Source organism: Ischnura elegans, chromosome 11 (genome assembly GCF_921293095.1).
Source record: "Ischnura elegans chromosome 11, ioIscEleg1.1, whole genome shotgun sequence".
In the NCBI taxonomy this organism is placed as follows: domain Eukaryota; kingdom Metazoa; phylum Arthropoda; class Insecta; order Odonata; family Coenagrionidae; genus Ischnura; species Ischnura elegans.
In genome coordinates this window covers 101,783,724-101,800,315 of record NC_060256.1, presented here as the reverse complement: position 1 = coordinate 101,800,315, position 16,592 = coordinate 101,783,724, and the positions used below count along the sequence as shown (strand labels likewise).

General features: G+C 39.3%; 1 protein-coding gene across 2 annotated transcripts in view; it reads right to left on the bottom strand.

Annotated features, from left to right (window-relative positions):
• LOC124168533 (mRNA-capping enzyme) overlaps window positions 1–16,592 on the bottom strand; it is a 133,403-nt gene that overhangs the window by 76,553 nt on the left and 40,258 nt on the right. For both annotated transcript variants that reach the window (XM_046546869.1, XM_046546870.1), the window contains one exon: window positions 3,045–3,180. In XM_046546869.1, the coding sequence (XP_046402825.1) occupies window positions 3,045–3,180 (136 nt within the window). The remainder of the gene's footprint in view (window positions 1–3,044; window positions 3,181–16,592) is intronic.

Below are 16,592 nucleotides of genomic sequence, written 5' to 3'. Positions count from 1 at the left end.
AAGGATTTGGGTAAGTAAGGGCTGCAGGGGAATGATTCTCTTCTGCTGGGAACATTTTTAAGGTTGAAGCCAATGGTTATATTTTAATGTGCTTGGTAATTATATTTTCAATTGCTAATACATATATGGCTTTTGATGAATTCAAAATTTACAGGGATATGGAATAGAAGTTGGTGGGATTCAGTTGATACCACAAATATTCTAAAGGAGTGAATTGGAACTGCCACTGGGTGCTCCCACATGAGATATCTCCCTTTGCTTATGCTTGATCTGTGCCTTTAGGAGACTCATACTCTTGTCACTCGACTCTTACCGCGTAAAATGAAAAAGTATGCGTTAATTAATGTGCATTTAATTACATGTTTAATTTCAGTTTTAATGAGCTAGTGTGCAACTATCATATGATATCGCTACGTCTTATTCTGTACAATATATATTGGTAATTAGGTCCACATATTTAACTAAAACCTTGTGGAAGAACTTGTGGCGCCCTTGGCCGGGCGACTCGACGTATTGGCACTAGTTGACGCGGAATGCATTTCATAGAACATTCGAGACGCCGCAAGGTCGGCGCGAACTTGTATATATACCCCAAAATTGTGAGAATAAAGTTCAGTGTGTTTCCTCAACCGAGCTACGCGTGTCATTCCTCGAGAAATCTTACCTTACCTCCGCAAACTTATTCTATTACTTTGCATTTGAGGAAAATCGTTGATGCTTGCAATGTAAAATGTTACGGTAAAGTTCGCAATGATTATCACGCATAGGGGTGAGAATGTTGAATAACATGCACCATTTTCATATAATAGAAAAAATGTACATCGATACTAGTTTATAATAACTACCCCTATTATTATATTTGAAACAGTTAACCATTTACCCAAAATACATGAAAATGTGTTTCAATTGGTTTCCCTAATAATTGTACATATATCAACGAAAAAACATTCAAACTTACTTCTCTTTTCGGAGTCCAATTGAAGTTCAAGCGAGAAGTCTTGGGAAAAAGAAGAGCATCGAATATCAATCCCTCGATAATCCATGACGTCACTGGTGTGAATTTCGCCCACCTTCTAAATTCATCGAAACCTTGATTTTCGCTTTGTGAATAGCACGGAACGCGATTTCCTGATCCTCAACATTGTGGCCTCGACGGCTTATCATTGTCGACGCGACATTTCCGATTTGTTCCCGAGTAAGGCCCCAGGTGTAGCCAAATATGTTTGGCGAGAGATGGCTCCGGGTGACGGAGCACGAATGTGTCGTAGGAAAACACAGCCCCCATATAACATGGCGTCAGCAGCAGCCTTTAGCCACCGTGTTTCTCTTTCTCCTGTCCTCTCCACTCCTCGCATTGCGCTGACCACACTTCCCCATCCCACTCTTATTCACCCCACCCACTGGGAACGTTCTCCAACTGAGGTGAGGGGTATGGTTCATCTCTACCGGCTAAGTTTATGATTGGAAAGAGGCTGGAGAAGTATCTTCCATTATCGGGGAAATGAAAAGGAAAACTTTGCTATCCACATTCATTTTATAGACTATGACAAGTGTTTTGTCATCTCTCGACATATTTTTAGTCCGTGCTAGCAACCATGAAACTTGGTAGATTAACATGTCCTCCCATTCCATTCACCCAGAGCGCAACTGGGCTACCTGCCTCACCAATTCCGTAATTGACCCCAATCATTATAGACAAGTTAGGAAGCACGAGTTGTGTATAGGGGAAAACTAAACAGAACACCAACCTTTTTATATTAATGATTTTATCTCCGTGGGATTTAAAAATTACCAATCTGCTTAATATTTGATAAAGATTAAGCCAAAACATGATGTCAATTTGAAATTAAGAGCTTATTATTTGGTTTTATTAAACTACTATGGATGTGACGAACAAACGTAAATGATGCCATAAATACATCATGTTTTGGCTCATTATTTTCTCATTATATCACATAGATTAGTGGTTTTGCAATGCTGGTTTACTTTCGGAAACTCTTGAAAATTATACCTCAATACATTGGCCTTCTTAAGCTTTTGGGTTTCATTCTTCACCATATTTAAATGATGCAAAGTTGATATTGAAAAAAAGTTTTTTGCTTAAGAACAAGAAATAGGTGTACCATAAACAGAAATATCTAAATATTAGCATGGAAGGGGGAAAAAAAAACTAATTCATGATCGAATGAAATTCATCTCGGGTTTCTGTCTGGGTGAAGTGCTCCATCTACCTCTCTGTCGATGTTTCAATCAAAGACTTTTCCATCGTTGTAATGGCCGTTGACACCTACCAGGCATCAGGTGCCGTGTTTATAAAATTATCTCTCTTCCTCTTTGCCAACTTTTCAATTGAAAGTAGTTATGTATAGGCGTTGCCCTTTCCATGCTACTATTTATTTAGGATTATGGTGCAACTAATTTTTAGCACTAAAATTAAGAAAATCTTTTCTCTATATCAATGATACTTTGCATAATTTTCAATATGGTGGAGAAAGAAACACAAAAAATAAAAGAGGTTACGGTACACGTTTCGGGGATTCAAATTTGGCACCTTTGGCTACCACGACTTTGGTGCTTTGGCAACTTTGGCAGTTCACTTAAGTGAAAAAACACTTCACCTAAATATCTTGAGAAATGATACAATGTTTGTTGTAGGAAAAAAATGAATGTGGATAATAAAGTTCCTCTCCCTATTTCTCCCAATTATGGAAGATGCTTCTCCAGCCTTCTTTCTCCGGTAGGAAATTTTCTCCAGTAGGCATAAAAGAAGAGAGACACATGTATTCCCAACTGTAAGAGGTGTAGAATATAAACTTACACCACCTGCCACCACCACAATATAACAGCCACAGGGATTAACAGATTAACGGCACTAAACCTCATCACCAAAATTTCACATTCTCAATGGCAATGGTATTTTCTCATCAACATGACTACTTAGGCAGGAGAAACTTTTTTCCTAAACTGATATCCAACAAATGAGACAATGCATTCGAGAGAAAGCAAGGGGAGCACAAACACTCATTGTTACAAGACTCACTCACCCCATCGAGCAAAGTGGCCGAGAGGTGTCGTTTGGCATCCTTGCGATGTGGGAACCTCAGGCCATCCACTTGGAACACATTGTTGTCACGGTCAATGAAGTACACCTGATTCTCCCCACCAATCAGCATCATGTACCTGCACCCAAACAAAAACCAGTGTTTAAACGATGTAACAAGCACAACTCCAAGTGGGAAATACAATAAATTGAAAAATAATTTTAACACCCAAGTTTTTGAACTAATAAGGAGAACATAAAACACCCTGAAGAAAGATCTGAGGTTTTCCCGGCGTATGCTGTTGTTGAAGTTTATTCGGGATTGCCACCGGATAAGGTTCTCCATCTCTGCCGACGTTTCGATGGCCGAGTCGTCCATCGTCATCAGGGCTTGTCTTTGCGTTGGGTGATCCCACTTATATAGTATGGGCTCCAGATCAGGTGACTCGTGATTGGTCCGCCTTTTCCCGCCTTTTTTCCCGGGCTGCGCTGACATATGCATCGAAACGTCGGCAGAGATGGAGAACCTTATCCGGTGGCAATCCCGAATAAACTTCAACAACATAAAACACCCTGCCAAGGCACAAGGTCCCTCGTTCAAATTTTTCCAATAAAAGAATGCATAAGTAAAAACATGGTGGGCATTCACTTCACATTTGACACCGGAGTGATATAAATTAATCATCACGCATGGCAGACTCACAATTATCCGAGTGCGGTTTATACGTGCTGCAGATTATCCGTGCATGAGTTTGCACTCACTTGATGTTTTCCGCGATCTTTTTTAAAGAAATTAAATCGGACACAAAAGCAGCAGGATATTTGCATTTTAATGCATGGCTACACCAGACCCATTATTTCGATTAGAGTCCCTTGGTAAAGTGGAATTATTTTATTTAACTGCTGACAAGGAATATTTCAAGTTAACTTGGACGCCTGATGGCTAGCTGAAGAGGGCAACGATCTGTGGCGGGAAAATGAACTCTTCGGTAATTTTAGGAGATTCTTCAGTGGTTAACTAATCATAAATTTATTAAAATTTTATCTGCGATCATTAAATGTATACTTCACATTGCGGAAGCGTAATGATTGCCGTGGATTCGCATGCAGTTGAATACGGCCCAAGGGAGCCGGAGATTTCGTCGTACTAGGGCATGCTTACGCCGCTTTGACTGGTCAAAGTCAAACTGGAGAGGAAATGAATAGTGGACGCAGATGAGTAGAAGTGAAGGCGATGGGATGAAGAAGTGGAAGCAGGTATGGCGTGAGTCATAGCCATGCACTTGCTTGCGTTGACAGTTTGCCATAACCACTGCTGGGCGATGGGCTCATCACGTGCCTATAGCCCTCTCGGGAGTTCTGTGTTCCTGTTTTTCAAGCATCGCAGAGTGCATGATCGCGCTAAGTGATCACGGATGCACGTCCCACTGCAGCTGCATCGTGGGCAGCTTGTGCAAGATGCGACGTGGTGCCTGACAGTGTTGTTTCCGACGTTGGGCAGTGAATCTGAACCATTCATGCAAACCACGCTTCTAAATCCATGATCTTGCAGCCATGGACACATGGTTTTCGGGAACCAAAGATGTACGAATTATGTCCACGCAGTGGTAAGAACACGACGGCAATGACGTTATCGCAGCTAAAACGATTGCAGTTGCGAGAAGATAACTCAATGATTCCGTAAAAAAATAAAAAAATAACATAAAATGAGCGTAGATAGTAATAGACTGATTGATTTATGTTAATGATGGAAGTAACAAGAAATTAAAGTGAAAGTTCCGATTACTTGTGTTTTCCGATCATTCGTGCTGCCCATACCCACCCACCGTTAGCCCAGACAATCAGGAGTGTACTGCATTCGAAATTTGGGTAGCAGCATTTAGATGAATATTTTTGGAGGTAGAATTTGATTTCAGATGCTGAAATTCAAGGGCATCACCTTTTTTCTTCTGAAAATGTTGTTTTTTTAACCGTGAAATGTAAGTGTGGGTTGGTGGGCCAAGGTAGGCTGGCTTATTTTCTTCCCTTAGGTTCGAATAAAAATGTGGGTTTTCATAAACATGGTACAAAACTGTAATATTTTATTCTTTTTCATTTTTTCGACAATTTTTTAAATCTATGGCAACATTACAGTAAAACTTTGGTTTTACGCAGTTGGAGGGACCGAAATATAGGCACTGTGTAAAATCAAAGTGTGTAAAAATCAAGAGTTGGTATTGAGGAGTAGTATAGTTTTCAGGATAACACATGCTCATTATTTTTAGAACCCTTAGTCATACACTTTTGTATGTATAGTTCTGATTTAAGTCAGAACTGGAACCAGAAAAAGTCTCATATGTGAGGTTTTATGCCAAAGGAGCATGAAATCCTTTTCAATCACGTCAGATATATGTTCCCCAGATTCAATTACTCATTTAAAGGCAAGAAAATGAAACCTGATAATCTTATTCACTCACAAGCAACACCACAAATGACGAGTTTCCTTAAGAGAAACAACGTTGCATTCCTGAACAATGTTTCCCTTGGTTGAATAACATAGTAGAATTGCTAGCATTTCTGGCACTAAGATTACTTCTGTTACCCTGGATAAATTTCTGAATGGTAATACTAAATGCTCGCAGAGAAGCTAGTTTTCGAAAATATTCTCATTAACAGCAGTTTACAGGAAATCCGTTTAACCACCTGCAGACAAACAAAGATTGGAGATTGAAGAAATGAGATATCTGAGGATAGTCATCCAAATTAACCCCATTAACAGGGAGCAAAATTTTGCGAATACATCACCAAGGCTTTACACCCTGCAGGCCTGGGTTCAAGTCCTGGCAGTAGCAGAAACTTATCAGAGATGGAATGAGAATCATCCCTACTTGAGTGTAATGTGGAGGGCACTTCCAGTGCAGCACTCTGTCCAGCAGATGGGACGTTAAGTCCTGGTCCCTTGGGAGCCTATCATTACAACCTGGCTATTCCTAACATAGGGTTCCTATCCCCCCCAGCCCTTACTTCATGGCGCTAATGACCCCAGCTGTCAGTTACCCCTTTCCAAAAAGCATACCATAGATAATACCATAGAGTAAGTATATTGTAGAGGGCTCACGGCATAGGAGAAAATCGTATCGACAGTTTTAATTCTCCTACAGCAGATAGATGGCATTGGAGGGGCACGCAAGGTGCGAGAGAGAGCGCGTTCAAGGTCTTTCCCTTTCCCTCGCCTGTCCCCTTTCCTTCCCGCCCTCACCTCTTCCTAACTCTCCCAAGCATCGAGGGAAGGGAAGACGATGTTTACATCGGGCTGAGAGGATAGGCTGAGAGGGCGGAATCGGGTCCTATAGGAGATTTCTTTTTTCGCCTGGTGAGCTGCGTCTTCCACGAATCTTCCCTCTTCTCTCTGCTTGGCTTTCCCCATTACTACTGAAAACACTTTTACAACATGCAGTGTGAATAAGTGTTTTAACTGTCTCATGCACTTCAAAGATTGCTGTCCGAAAGCCAAGCAGGAGAGAGAGGGAATTTTCAGGGGGGTCGCAGGCCCTATAAATATATATTCACAAAACTAAACGAATAGGCTATCAATTAGACAGGGTTACGGAAGTATTCACTCCACCACCACAGATGTTGATGAAATTGTGAGAGGAGATATGCTCGAATATCGAATGGACTTTGGAGGGGTTTTACATTTAGCAGTGTAATAAAATGCGAGACAGAATGATTCCTTTGACGAGGTGCCTTCCGCAATGCGTTAATGGAACATTGGCAAATTTGAGAGATAATATCGTCAATGGTATTTTGTCGGCAGACATGATGCTGAGCCACTTTGTGAAACTTTCTGAACTCCTTTTAATAAACCAAGGAAATATTAGCCATGAATTAGTTCCACGCTGAAAATTTGTTGCAAAAGCGGAGACACATTTATGATAATAGGAGTTGTTGGTTTGGAGATTCTTATTTCAGGAATAAAGGACATGTAAAACGTAAAAGCTTGCGAACAAATATACAAAAGAATTCACATTTATTTACATAAAAGCTGGTAGCAATTTTCCAAAACATTTTAATGCCTACAACGCGTTTTGGCTCACAGAGCCATCATCTGGTTCAAGACAGTGTCTTACATATAAACATAACATTTTTACCTTTGAGAAAAGGGGTTGGTGAGGATTTGACACGTTTGAAGAAGGGGTGGGAAACAGGCATACTGAGTGGAGAAAGTGGGAAAAGATACAAGTGAAGAGTTACGTGAAATCCACGTGGGGCTTGAGAGGAGTAAAAAGAGGGTTAGGGTAAAAAGAGATGCGGCGCACAGTGGTCCCAAATTGAAAAAAGCTGGCCAAAATTAATAACGGGGTAATTTTACCTAAAATTGCAACAAAAGTAATTTTGATCGTCTGAATCTGATTTTGGAATTATTTTTACGATATCTCTTCATTTTAGCATTTCATATCTTTCTACAACCAGCTTTTGAACGTCTCTTTGAAATTCCCATCTGTCCTCGAGCTTTGATTCCACTTTCTCAGGTACATATTTCAAGAAAACATTCTTCGCACAAAACGTGTCAGAATATTATTTGCATGCTTGATTTCATTCAGTCGAAATCTTAGTTTAAAATATTCCACGACATATTCCTTCTTCTTCACTTATAAATACTCTTTTCTCTCTGTATTTGTATTGTACACCGCAAGGTACGAAAAAATTGGCGGCACCCAGAATTCAAATTTAAGAGGTGTTTTTACGGCTGAAACGATTAATGTAATTTCTAAAAGTTGTCTCTTTCTAACCAATAACAAACCGGAAACTATGAGTTGACACTGAATAAAAGATATACAAGCTTATGTAGACTTGCCTCTGAGTTTCCGGCGTATCCTGAAATTTGAATGCCAAACATTGGCAAACCAAGAACTTTAGGCCCCTTTCAGACGCAACGGCTTTTCGCCGGCCGCCGTCCACGGCACCGCGCCGTGAAATTCAGGCATCTTTCAGACGAGACGACTTTCCGCCGGTCGCCGTTCACGGCGCGGCGCGCCGTTAAATACAGAGAACAGTACGGCAAGCAATCGGCACGGCCATCAGCGACATTTATTCAATAGTTCTCGAGTCGTTATCATGAATAGGAGCGAATTTTAAAATAATAATATAAATTATTATTTTAATTGTTTATCTATACTGCTGATATAAATTTTATCTATGCTGCATATATATAAAATTTAGTTTGGGGAACCTCGATACAAATATGAAATCTGTAACTAGCCAATGAGTAACTCATTTGATAGGTTATTATTATTTAATTTCTATTATTACGGAGGCTTCCGCGGTTAGTTGATTGGTGATGGTTTTCCGGGCTTACACCACGTTGATACATGTTTTGCGGACGACAGTTTCGGGCGCGTTCCAGCTCCCGTCTTTTTTTGGACCCGAAGACGGGAGCTGGAACGCGCCCGAAACTGTCGTCCGCAAAACATGTATCAACGCGGTGTTAACCCGGAAAACCATCACCTATTTAATTTATTTTTAAAATTATTTATTTAAGCATCATTTTTCATAAAATTGTTTTTAGACAAAGGAAACATAAAATTTCATTACTAAAGAAAGATAATGTAATGGATCTTAACACTTTCATGTGAGCTGGGTAGTGCATTATAGTGATTTTTTCATTCAGTCCGATTTTAGAATTTTTTATTGCTTACTTCTCAAAACATTATCTATCAGAAATTATTTCCAGTACTTTCAAATAATTAAAAAAATCAAACAGGAAGAAAAAAACATACAAAGAATTTTTAAATAACATAAAATATTGATAAAGTTGAAACCTTTCGCTGCATCCCAAATCCCAAAACACTATACCACTTCTCTCACAGAATAAGTTGACTGATTTGACGGCGTAGAATTAAGTGATGTCGGAGAATGAATTGATCCTGCTAGAGGAGAAGAAACTGCTCGCAACTGCTGTATCCTCTCCAGAATGTTCAATACCTCGATTTGGTAGTTAACTGTTTCCGCATCCTTGAGGTTATGCATGCTTGGTAGAGTTCCTTTAAAAAAGTTTAAATTACGAGGCTCCTCTTTTCCTCAGGCTCCACTTTTATGTCCATGTAGGATTATACAAAAAGGATCACCGAGTTACCTCAAGATATTTACACCACATATGCAACAAAACCTATAGAGAGTGATACCAAAAGGAGAAAGCGACCACCCGCGACGCCGAAATTAAGATCGATTTTTCGAACGTGCGGCACAGTTCGGAGCTTTCAGCTGTCCACGGGGAATACCGTGTTCGACGGACGTTGGAAAGTGAATTTTTTGCAAGTTAATTACATATAAGATATAATTTATTTAGTGCCACCTTCAATTTACATTTCATATAACCTAATTTCTTTGTTATAATTATCAATATTTATCGTCGATACGATACAAATTGTAGGACTGTTTTTCGTCGAAATTTTGTGTTTATTTGGGATTATAAGAAAAGGATCACCGTGCTATCTCAAAATATTTACATTAAATTACATCAAACGTTTTAGAGTGTCCATCAAAAGAAATCAAATACGACCATTAGAATCAACTAAAAATAAAAATCGATGTTTTTGCCGCGCGCGCAGTCCGCGGCAGCTCCCCGATTGTATGGAATGTCTAGACTCGGTGTAATTTACAATTGATATGTACATAAAGTCATATAGACTATTTTTGCGTACATCGTTAGTCTTATTATTTACTTAATAGAATACACATATTTTAGCCTTTTTTCTCTATTTCTCCATTTAAATAAATGATTAGCTCTAGATAGGTTGATAGCTGTTGGACATATCGCACACGTAATAGCATGACTTGGATTTGGTAGAAAAGCGTCAACGTCCACTACAAAATCTCCCATCTCGCTCAAAAACACAATTTAAAATATGGGAACGATGAAATATTATTCATGTCCGCATTTCTTCGCCGATCACGCTACTCTGAATTCTATAGAACTACGCGGCGGACGGCATAAGTCGACGCGTCCGAACAGTCCAATACACCACAGTGTTCATTTCACGCCGTGGACGGCGTACGCCGGGCCGGATTGAAATGGGAGCCGTGGATACCACGGCGGCCGTCCACGGCGTGATTCGACTCGTCTGAAGACACCCATTGCTAACTATGGTTATTTAAAGGCATTGTGCCGTGCCGTGGACGGCGGCCGGCGAAAAGCAGTCACGTCTGAAAGGGGCCTTAATTATCTGCACAGAAGAAGTTTCTCGAGTTCGCCGTGTTAAAACAGTTCGGAGCACAGCTCTTATTCACTAAAAAAAATCATTAAATAAAACTGAGTGTGAAATATTCACCACATCCATGCAATGGCTCTGGTGAGGGAGGCCGTCATCCTCATTCCATTATTATAAAAAAATGCACTTGCAAGACGCACGCTCCCTTGGTAGGTTTAGGTGAATTTCTCCCTCCGAATTTCATCCTATCTACGTCTTTGGGCTGTTGAAATGATCCTATGAACAATTCTTGGCGTTAGGGAGCATTTATTTCTCTTTGCGCTAAGACCATATTTCGGAATAACGTGCCAACAGCACTGTACAGCATGTAAGGGATCCCTTCTCTATAAAAATATGAGGAAAGTTTTGCAGAGAAAAGCATCTTGTGGTTACTGTAAGAGTCTCGCATAGTGACGTAAGTAGTCGCTTTTGATCACTCAATATGTTTCTTAGTAAGAGAATGAAAACCGGCCCTCCTTGTTTTCATGAATATTTGAAGGTTAGTGCACAAACGAGAAGTGTGCATACGATAGGCGTGAAGCACTAAATGTATGTAATCTTACAGGATGTAGAATTATGCTATGTATACACCATGCAAGTTTGACCACCGATATAGGTATATTTGAGCGATTTGTCTCCCGCCTGCCAGCCACCCTCAGCGGAGCGGTGCACCGCTCAACTTAAAACCCTCTAGATGTCGGATAGGCAAGTATAAGCAGGATTTTTTTTCTCCACCTTGTTGTACATACTCTTTCCAAGGATTCAGCATAGGAATCTTCGAGGAGCACGGAGGAGCACAAAACTATATCGACACATTTGACTAAAAATAGGCCCAAAAATAGCAAACATCATAAATAACTTAATATTGTTATAATAAATTCTGAAACGAGCAGAAAATACTATAATATTGTGAAAAAATATGCAAACTTACCGTAGTAAAATTGATAGATGAATCCCATGAAATTAAAATAGTCATTTATTAAGTTGAATTACCCTAAAATGGACTATTTCTACGCCTCGGGCGTTTTAGACTGAACGTGAACATGCCCATGTTTGACGGGTAGCACAGGTCAACATAATGATTACACAGACCTAACGGGTACAAAATATTATAGGCCATATCCTGTAGAATCCGAATACATAATTCAAAACTTCCTCGTGAAAAGTCGAAAAAATGACTTTTGGCCAGCTTTTTTCGATTTGGGACCACTGTACGTTGTGTCGTTAGAAATGGAGTGGTGGGAGTAAGTAGCGAAGCAGGAAAGAGGCGGGGGAGAGGATTAGCCAAAGGGAAGCTGAGAAAGGAGTGAGAATTGGCAGGAGTACTAAGAAGGGATTGCAGGCCGATGAAAATGGTCAACACAATACCGGAGAGAGGGTGGGCGGACGGAAAAAAACAATGTGGAGGTTGGAGTTGGTTAAGGAGTGGGCGAAGAAAGAATTTGACCATTTGTTTTCGGGAAAGGGCTCCTAAGGAGATGAGAGTGGGCGACAAACACTTGTTCATTCATTAGAATATTTGTATCAATTTTTACTATTCCAAATTGTTCTAAAACATCAAGCCTTGTGCCCTTACTGAAGGGGTGGAGAAAATTCTGGTTGAAAATGACAAGATTGAAAAGTCTGTACCAAATTTTTGGCGAGAAATTACGTTTTATCCCAATCATCCTGCACCTTCTATGTTCTTTCATTCTGATAATGAAACTTCTGCCTGTTTGACCAATGTAACGCAAGTTGCATGATTTACAATTAACTTTGTAAATGCCGCATTGATTCCGGATGCCGGGTTCCATTTTGCCTTTGTTACGACACAGAACTTCACCGAGAGTGCAAGGGTTGTAGAAAGAAATATTGAATTAATTTTCGGGGAATTTGTTTGCAAATCTGTTGGAAAGGTCTCCCACAAACAATGATCGGCACCAATTTTTAGAATTCTCTTTGATGGGGGAAGGGAACAAAGCTGTGAAATGGGTCGCGCTTTCTGCTGGTCGCTGACTGCATTTAAAAGTAGATTGACCAATATATGTAAGAATGAAAGGAGGATAACTTTTGGGAGGTTGGATGGCATGAGTAACTCAAAATGATTGTATCACAATAGGAAGGGTTTCTGTGTACAACAAATTCATGTTTGTCACCAACTATGGATATGGAGAGATCGAGAAAGTTTAGTTGCTTTTTGGATTCTATTTCTACTGTGAACGTAAAATTAGGATGTTGAGCATTTAAAAGACTGAAAATTATATAATTGTCTGACAGTTCCGATCCAGCGGCAAATGATGTAGTCAACATAACTGCACCAGAAGATGTTAGATAAGATAGAATGCCCGAATCAAATAATAATTGGCGTTCTGAATTGTCCACAAATATTTCGCCTATTACAAGTGTGAGGGGAAACCCATCGCAAGGCTGTCTGTTTGGTGATAAATATTCTTATTGTAAAAAAAAAAAATTTTGGTTGGCACGCTGTTCCATTAGACAATTAAGTTCACAAGACACACTGTTGTCAATGTTGTAGTCTCTCAGTAAGTCTCTCAAAGTAAAAAGTTTTTTTGCACAGGTAGAGAAGTAAATAGATTTTTACGTCAAATGAAACTAGCTTGGAGTTGGATGGTAACGTAAGGTGTTGAAGTTTCTGTGACAAAATGATGGAGCTATTCATACTATATTTTGGTGAAAAACCAGTCAATTGCCCAAAGATGATATTTAATTTAGGGGCTAACTTATAAAATTAGAGCAGGAAGATAACACTTTTTTCAACACTTTTTTGGAATCTATCTATTGGATCACGGGGGAGAATCACGAATGAGGTATCCTCCAACACATCATCACATTTGGCGATGTATGAGACTTTATTACGGATTAGCACACTGTTCCTTTTTTCAGCTTTGGAAATAATCAAATCTTCTTCGCTTAGGTTTTAATTGATTGATCAAAATAAACTTGGTTGTGATTTATTTTCATACGGTGAGATGTGATGACATTTCAGCCACTCAGAGGAAGTATCTCCGGAAAGGCTCGTCGACAGGTCGGTTGCAGTTTGGACTAAAAACTTTATGTTGCATGATCTCTGCCTTCCCTTCGAGTTTCTACCGCGTCCGTTGGCTTTTAGCGAGAACAGTTTCGTCAAAAGCCAACGGACGCGGTGAAAAGCCGAAGAGAATGCATAGATCATCTGATGAACACCTCGAAAATCTTCGAACCTGCTTCATATTGAATGATGGAAACAAATCCTGTATTAGTGTTGAAAATCCATATTGTAATGGATAACTTGTTATCAAAGGCAAAAAATAAGTTTTTACTGTTACATTGTGTACGAAGAACAATCCATATCTAATGTACATACATAGAATCAAATATTTTGTAACCATTAATGAATGAATGACTCAAGATTTTAATGCGATGACATATTTTAGCCTACGGATTAGGATTCCCCATGAGGCCTACGATGCAAATTGTATTTGCAGTTTCGATTCAAAGAACTACATAACAGGAGGTTTAATTCCAAAAAAGGGGAGGGCGGATGGTTTTCAATTGCCACATTTTTCTAGTGCCGCAACAACTTACAATCTGAGCATGCTAAAAATACTCCATTTGTTATATAAATACTCACCGCGTAAAATATACCTTTGGATATTTCGTTTTTCGACCCCTGGCAGAAGGGATTCATATCCCGACGGCAAGAATTTATGCAATGAGTAAACCCGGGCCTAGTACCGGCAATATTTGTTTTACTTTTCAGAACCTCAACTAAAAGTAAACAGACTCACGCTTAAAACAAAACTTTCCTCAAATGACAATGCGTCTTGTTATTGGAGGTCTTAATACTATATTTTGGTGAAAAAACAGACAATTGCCTAAATATGATATTTAATTTAGAGGCTAACTTTTAGGACGGTGAGCCTATGCACGAAACCACTGGGCGAACACGCGTTATCTTTATGAATCTTCGGAGGACCATAAAATCTTGATGGCTGAGGATTCATCTGAAGTAACTTCTTTTTCCCACTGTCGCTGAATAAATTAGAGCAGGAAGATGAAGCTTTTTTTAACACTTTTACATCGCATGTAATGCTAACGAGTGTACAGCTGGCACACTTGCATGACAGAAGCCCATCAGTGCACGATTCGTCCAATAGGCCGGAAGAGAGTGCAGATCAAGGCTGGCGACTGCAGAATTTAGTTCTTGAAAACATTTTTAACAATCAAAAGCTATGAATTGCCATATATTTTCTAGTGCCCCAACAACTTACATTCTGAACATGCTAAAAATACTCAATTTGATATTGATGTGTAAATGATCACCGCGTAAAATGTATCTTTGGATATTTCGTTTTTCGGCCCCTGGCGGAAGGGATTCATATCCCGACTGCAAGAACTCAAGCAATGAGTAAACCCGGGCGTAGCAGCACCCGCTATTTGTTTTACTTTTCAGAACCTCAACTAAAAGTAAACCGACTCACGATTAAAACAAAACTTTCCTCAAATGACAATGCATCTTGTTATTGACGAGACGACGATTATCACAACAATGATCAAATTAAGGTTTCAAGGAAAGACAAAACCATACATTAGATGATCCCCGGCCCCATACTTAAGACCAGAAGTAGAAACCTGGTGGAGCCGAAAGAAACCTTTTCATTTTCGACGTGGTAACAGAATGGGCCATTACTCATCCTGCTATCAAGCAAACAAATCAAGGTCACCGACCACCCCTATTCCCAAAAATGCTACCGCTGATGCATACCTCTTTGTGTTCATTTGCTTCTGCACGCTTAAGGATTCATTACCAAATACTTTTAAGCTTTAGTTACCAACTGCGGTGAAGAGGCTATGACCGTTGGCGAAAGGCAAACAGTGCATTGTTTTCAGTGTAGGGATCCAATCTCGCATTCCTATTTTATTATAATATTCCGGCACTTGGTGTTGTAAATAACATCTACACTTCACCAAAGTGAGGTATTTCCTAACTGAAGTTCTGAAGCACACTACTCGAAAGGTATTTCATTCGATATGTTGATCGTTCAACGAAGCGATGAACATCAATAAGATTTATATGTCTCTTGAAGTGAAAACATCTTCCCTCACGGAAAATCTCTTCCTCGTCAAAACAAGCTCGCCTCGCCAACCTATCTGATGGCAAAACGAACTCCTTAGGAGGCGGGAGCTTTCAGCGTAGACCCAGGCCAGTAAGGAAAGCCTAACGAGGTGCGGCCATTAAAAATTCATAACTCCCCTTGTAATAGAGATAAAGTTACAATTCTTTCACCAAAAATAAATTTATAGTTTTGTTCAAATTTCATATGCAGCATATATGGACCTATATCGTAAGATACCAAAGTTAGTAGGCGATTGATTATTACCCTGCAAAATTCCAGATTTTTCGTCCGAAAGATATATAAACACACATAACAACATTGAAACTGAGTTATAAACAAATTAAAGTTTACCAGTATGGAAAAAAATGTGCTATAAACATTTCCTGCAAGTTTCAACTTTATACTAAGAACAGTCTGCCGGAAAATGGATTAGGAATATAAACTCGGAAAAGTCAAGTAACTAGCCGAAATTCGAGAAAATATTTTTTATAACAATTGTTATAAACAAAATCGAATAATTAATGTCTCCACTAAAAGCAGCAACCCTATCTGCTTCAGAATATATTTTTATACTTTTGGAACGAGCAAATTTAAAAAATTGCCAAAATTGTTCATAGCCATCTGGTTAATTGTTCTAGAACTACACCAAAAACGTATACGTTTTTTGTACGTGTGGTGAGCTCTCTATATATACTTACTCTATGATAATACGGAGCAGCACATAGGACCCAGGATATTCAGAAATTCAGATTTTTCCGGTGTAAAGATCACTTTTTTTAATTGAGCTATTTAAATAACCATGCAACTGCCGTCATGCCGCCAGTGATGTGTAAAAAAATTACTAATATTCTGGAACAATTTTCCCTCTTTATAATTTTTACTCATTAAAAAAGCATTTTCCCATGAAAATTTAACATTAGTAGATTGAATCTACCGGGTATAGCTTCTCTGTCGGCATTCTTCTATGGATTCAGTGCCGGGACCTTCGACTCACAAGACGTGTGAGTCATCTTCACGAAATATTTTGCTTCCCCATGTCTGATAACAACACCGGACACTTTTTATACTTCGATTTAATGGTGCTAAGCCATTCCTGAGTTTAAAGAGACTGCCTTATCACTCACGTCTTGAATTTGACTTCAATGATTACATGACAATTGACGACGCGAGTTATTCTCTGAGGGCATTAACTCCCGTTCCATTAAAAATAAACGCTTACCACCTAGC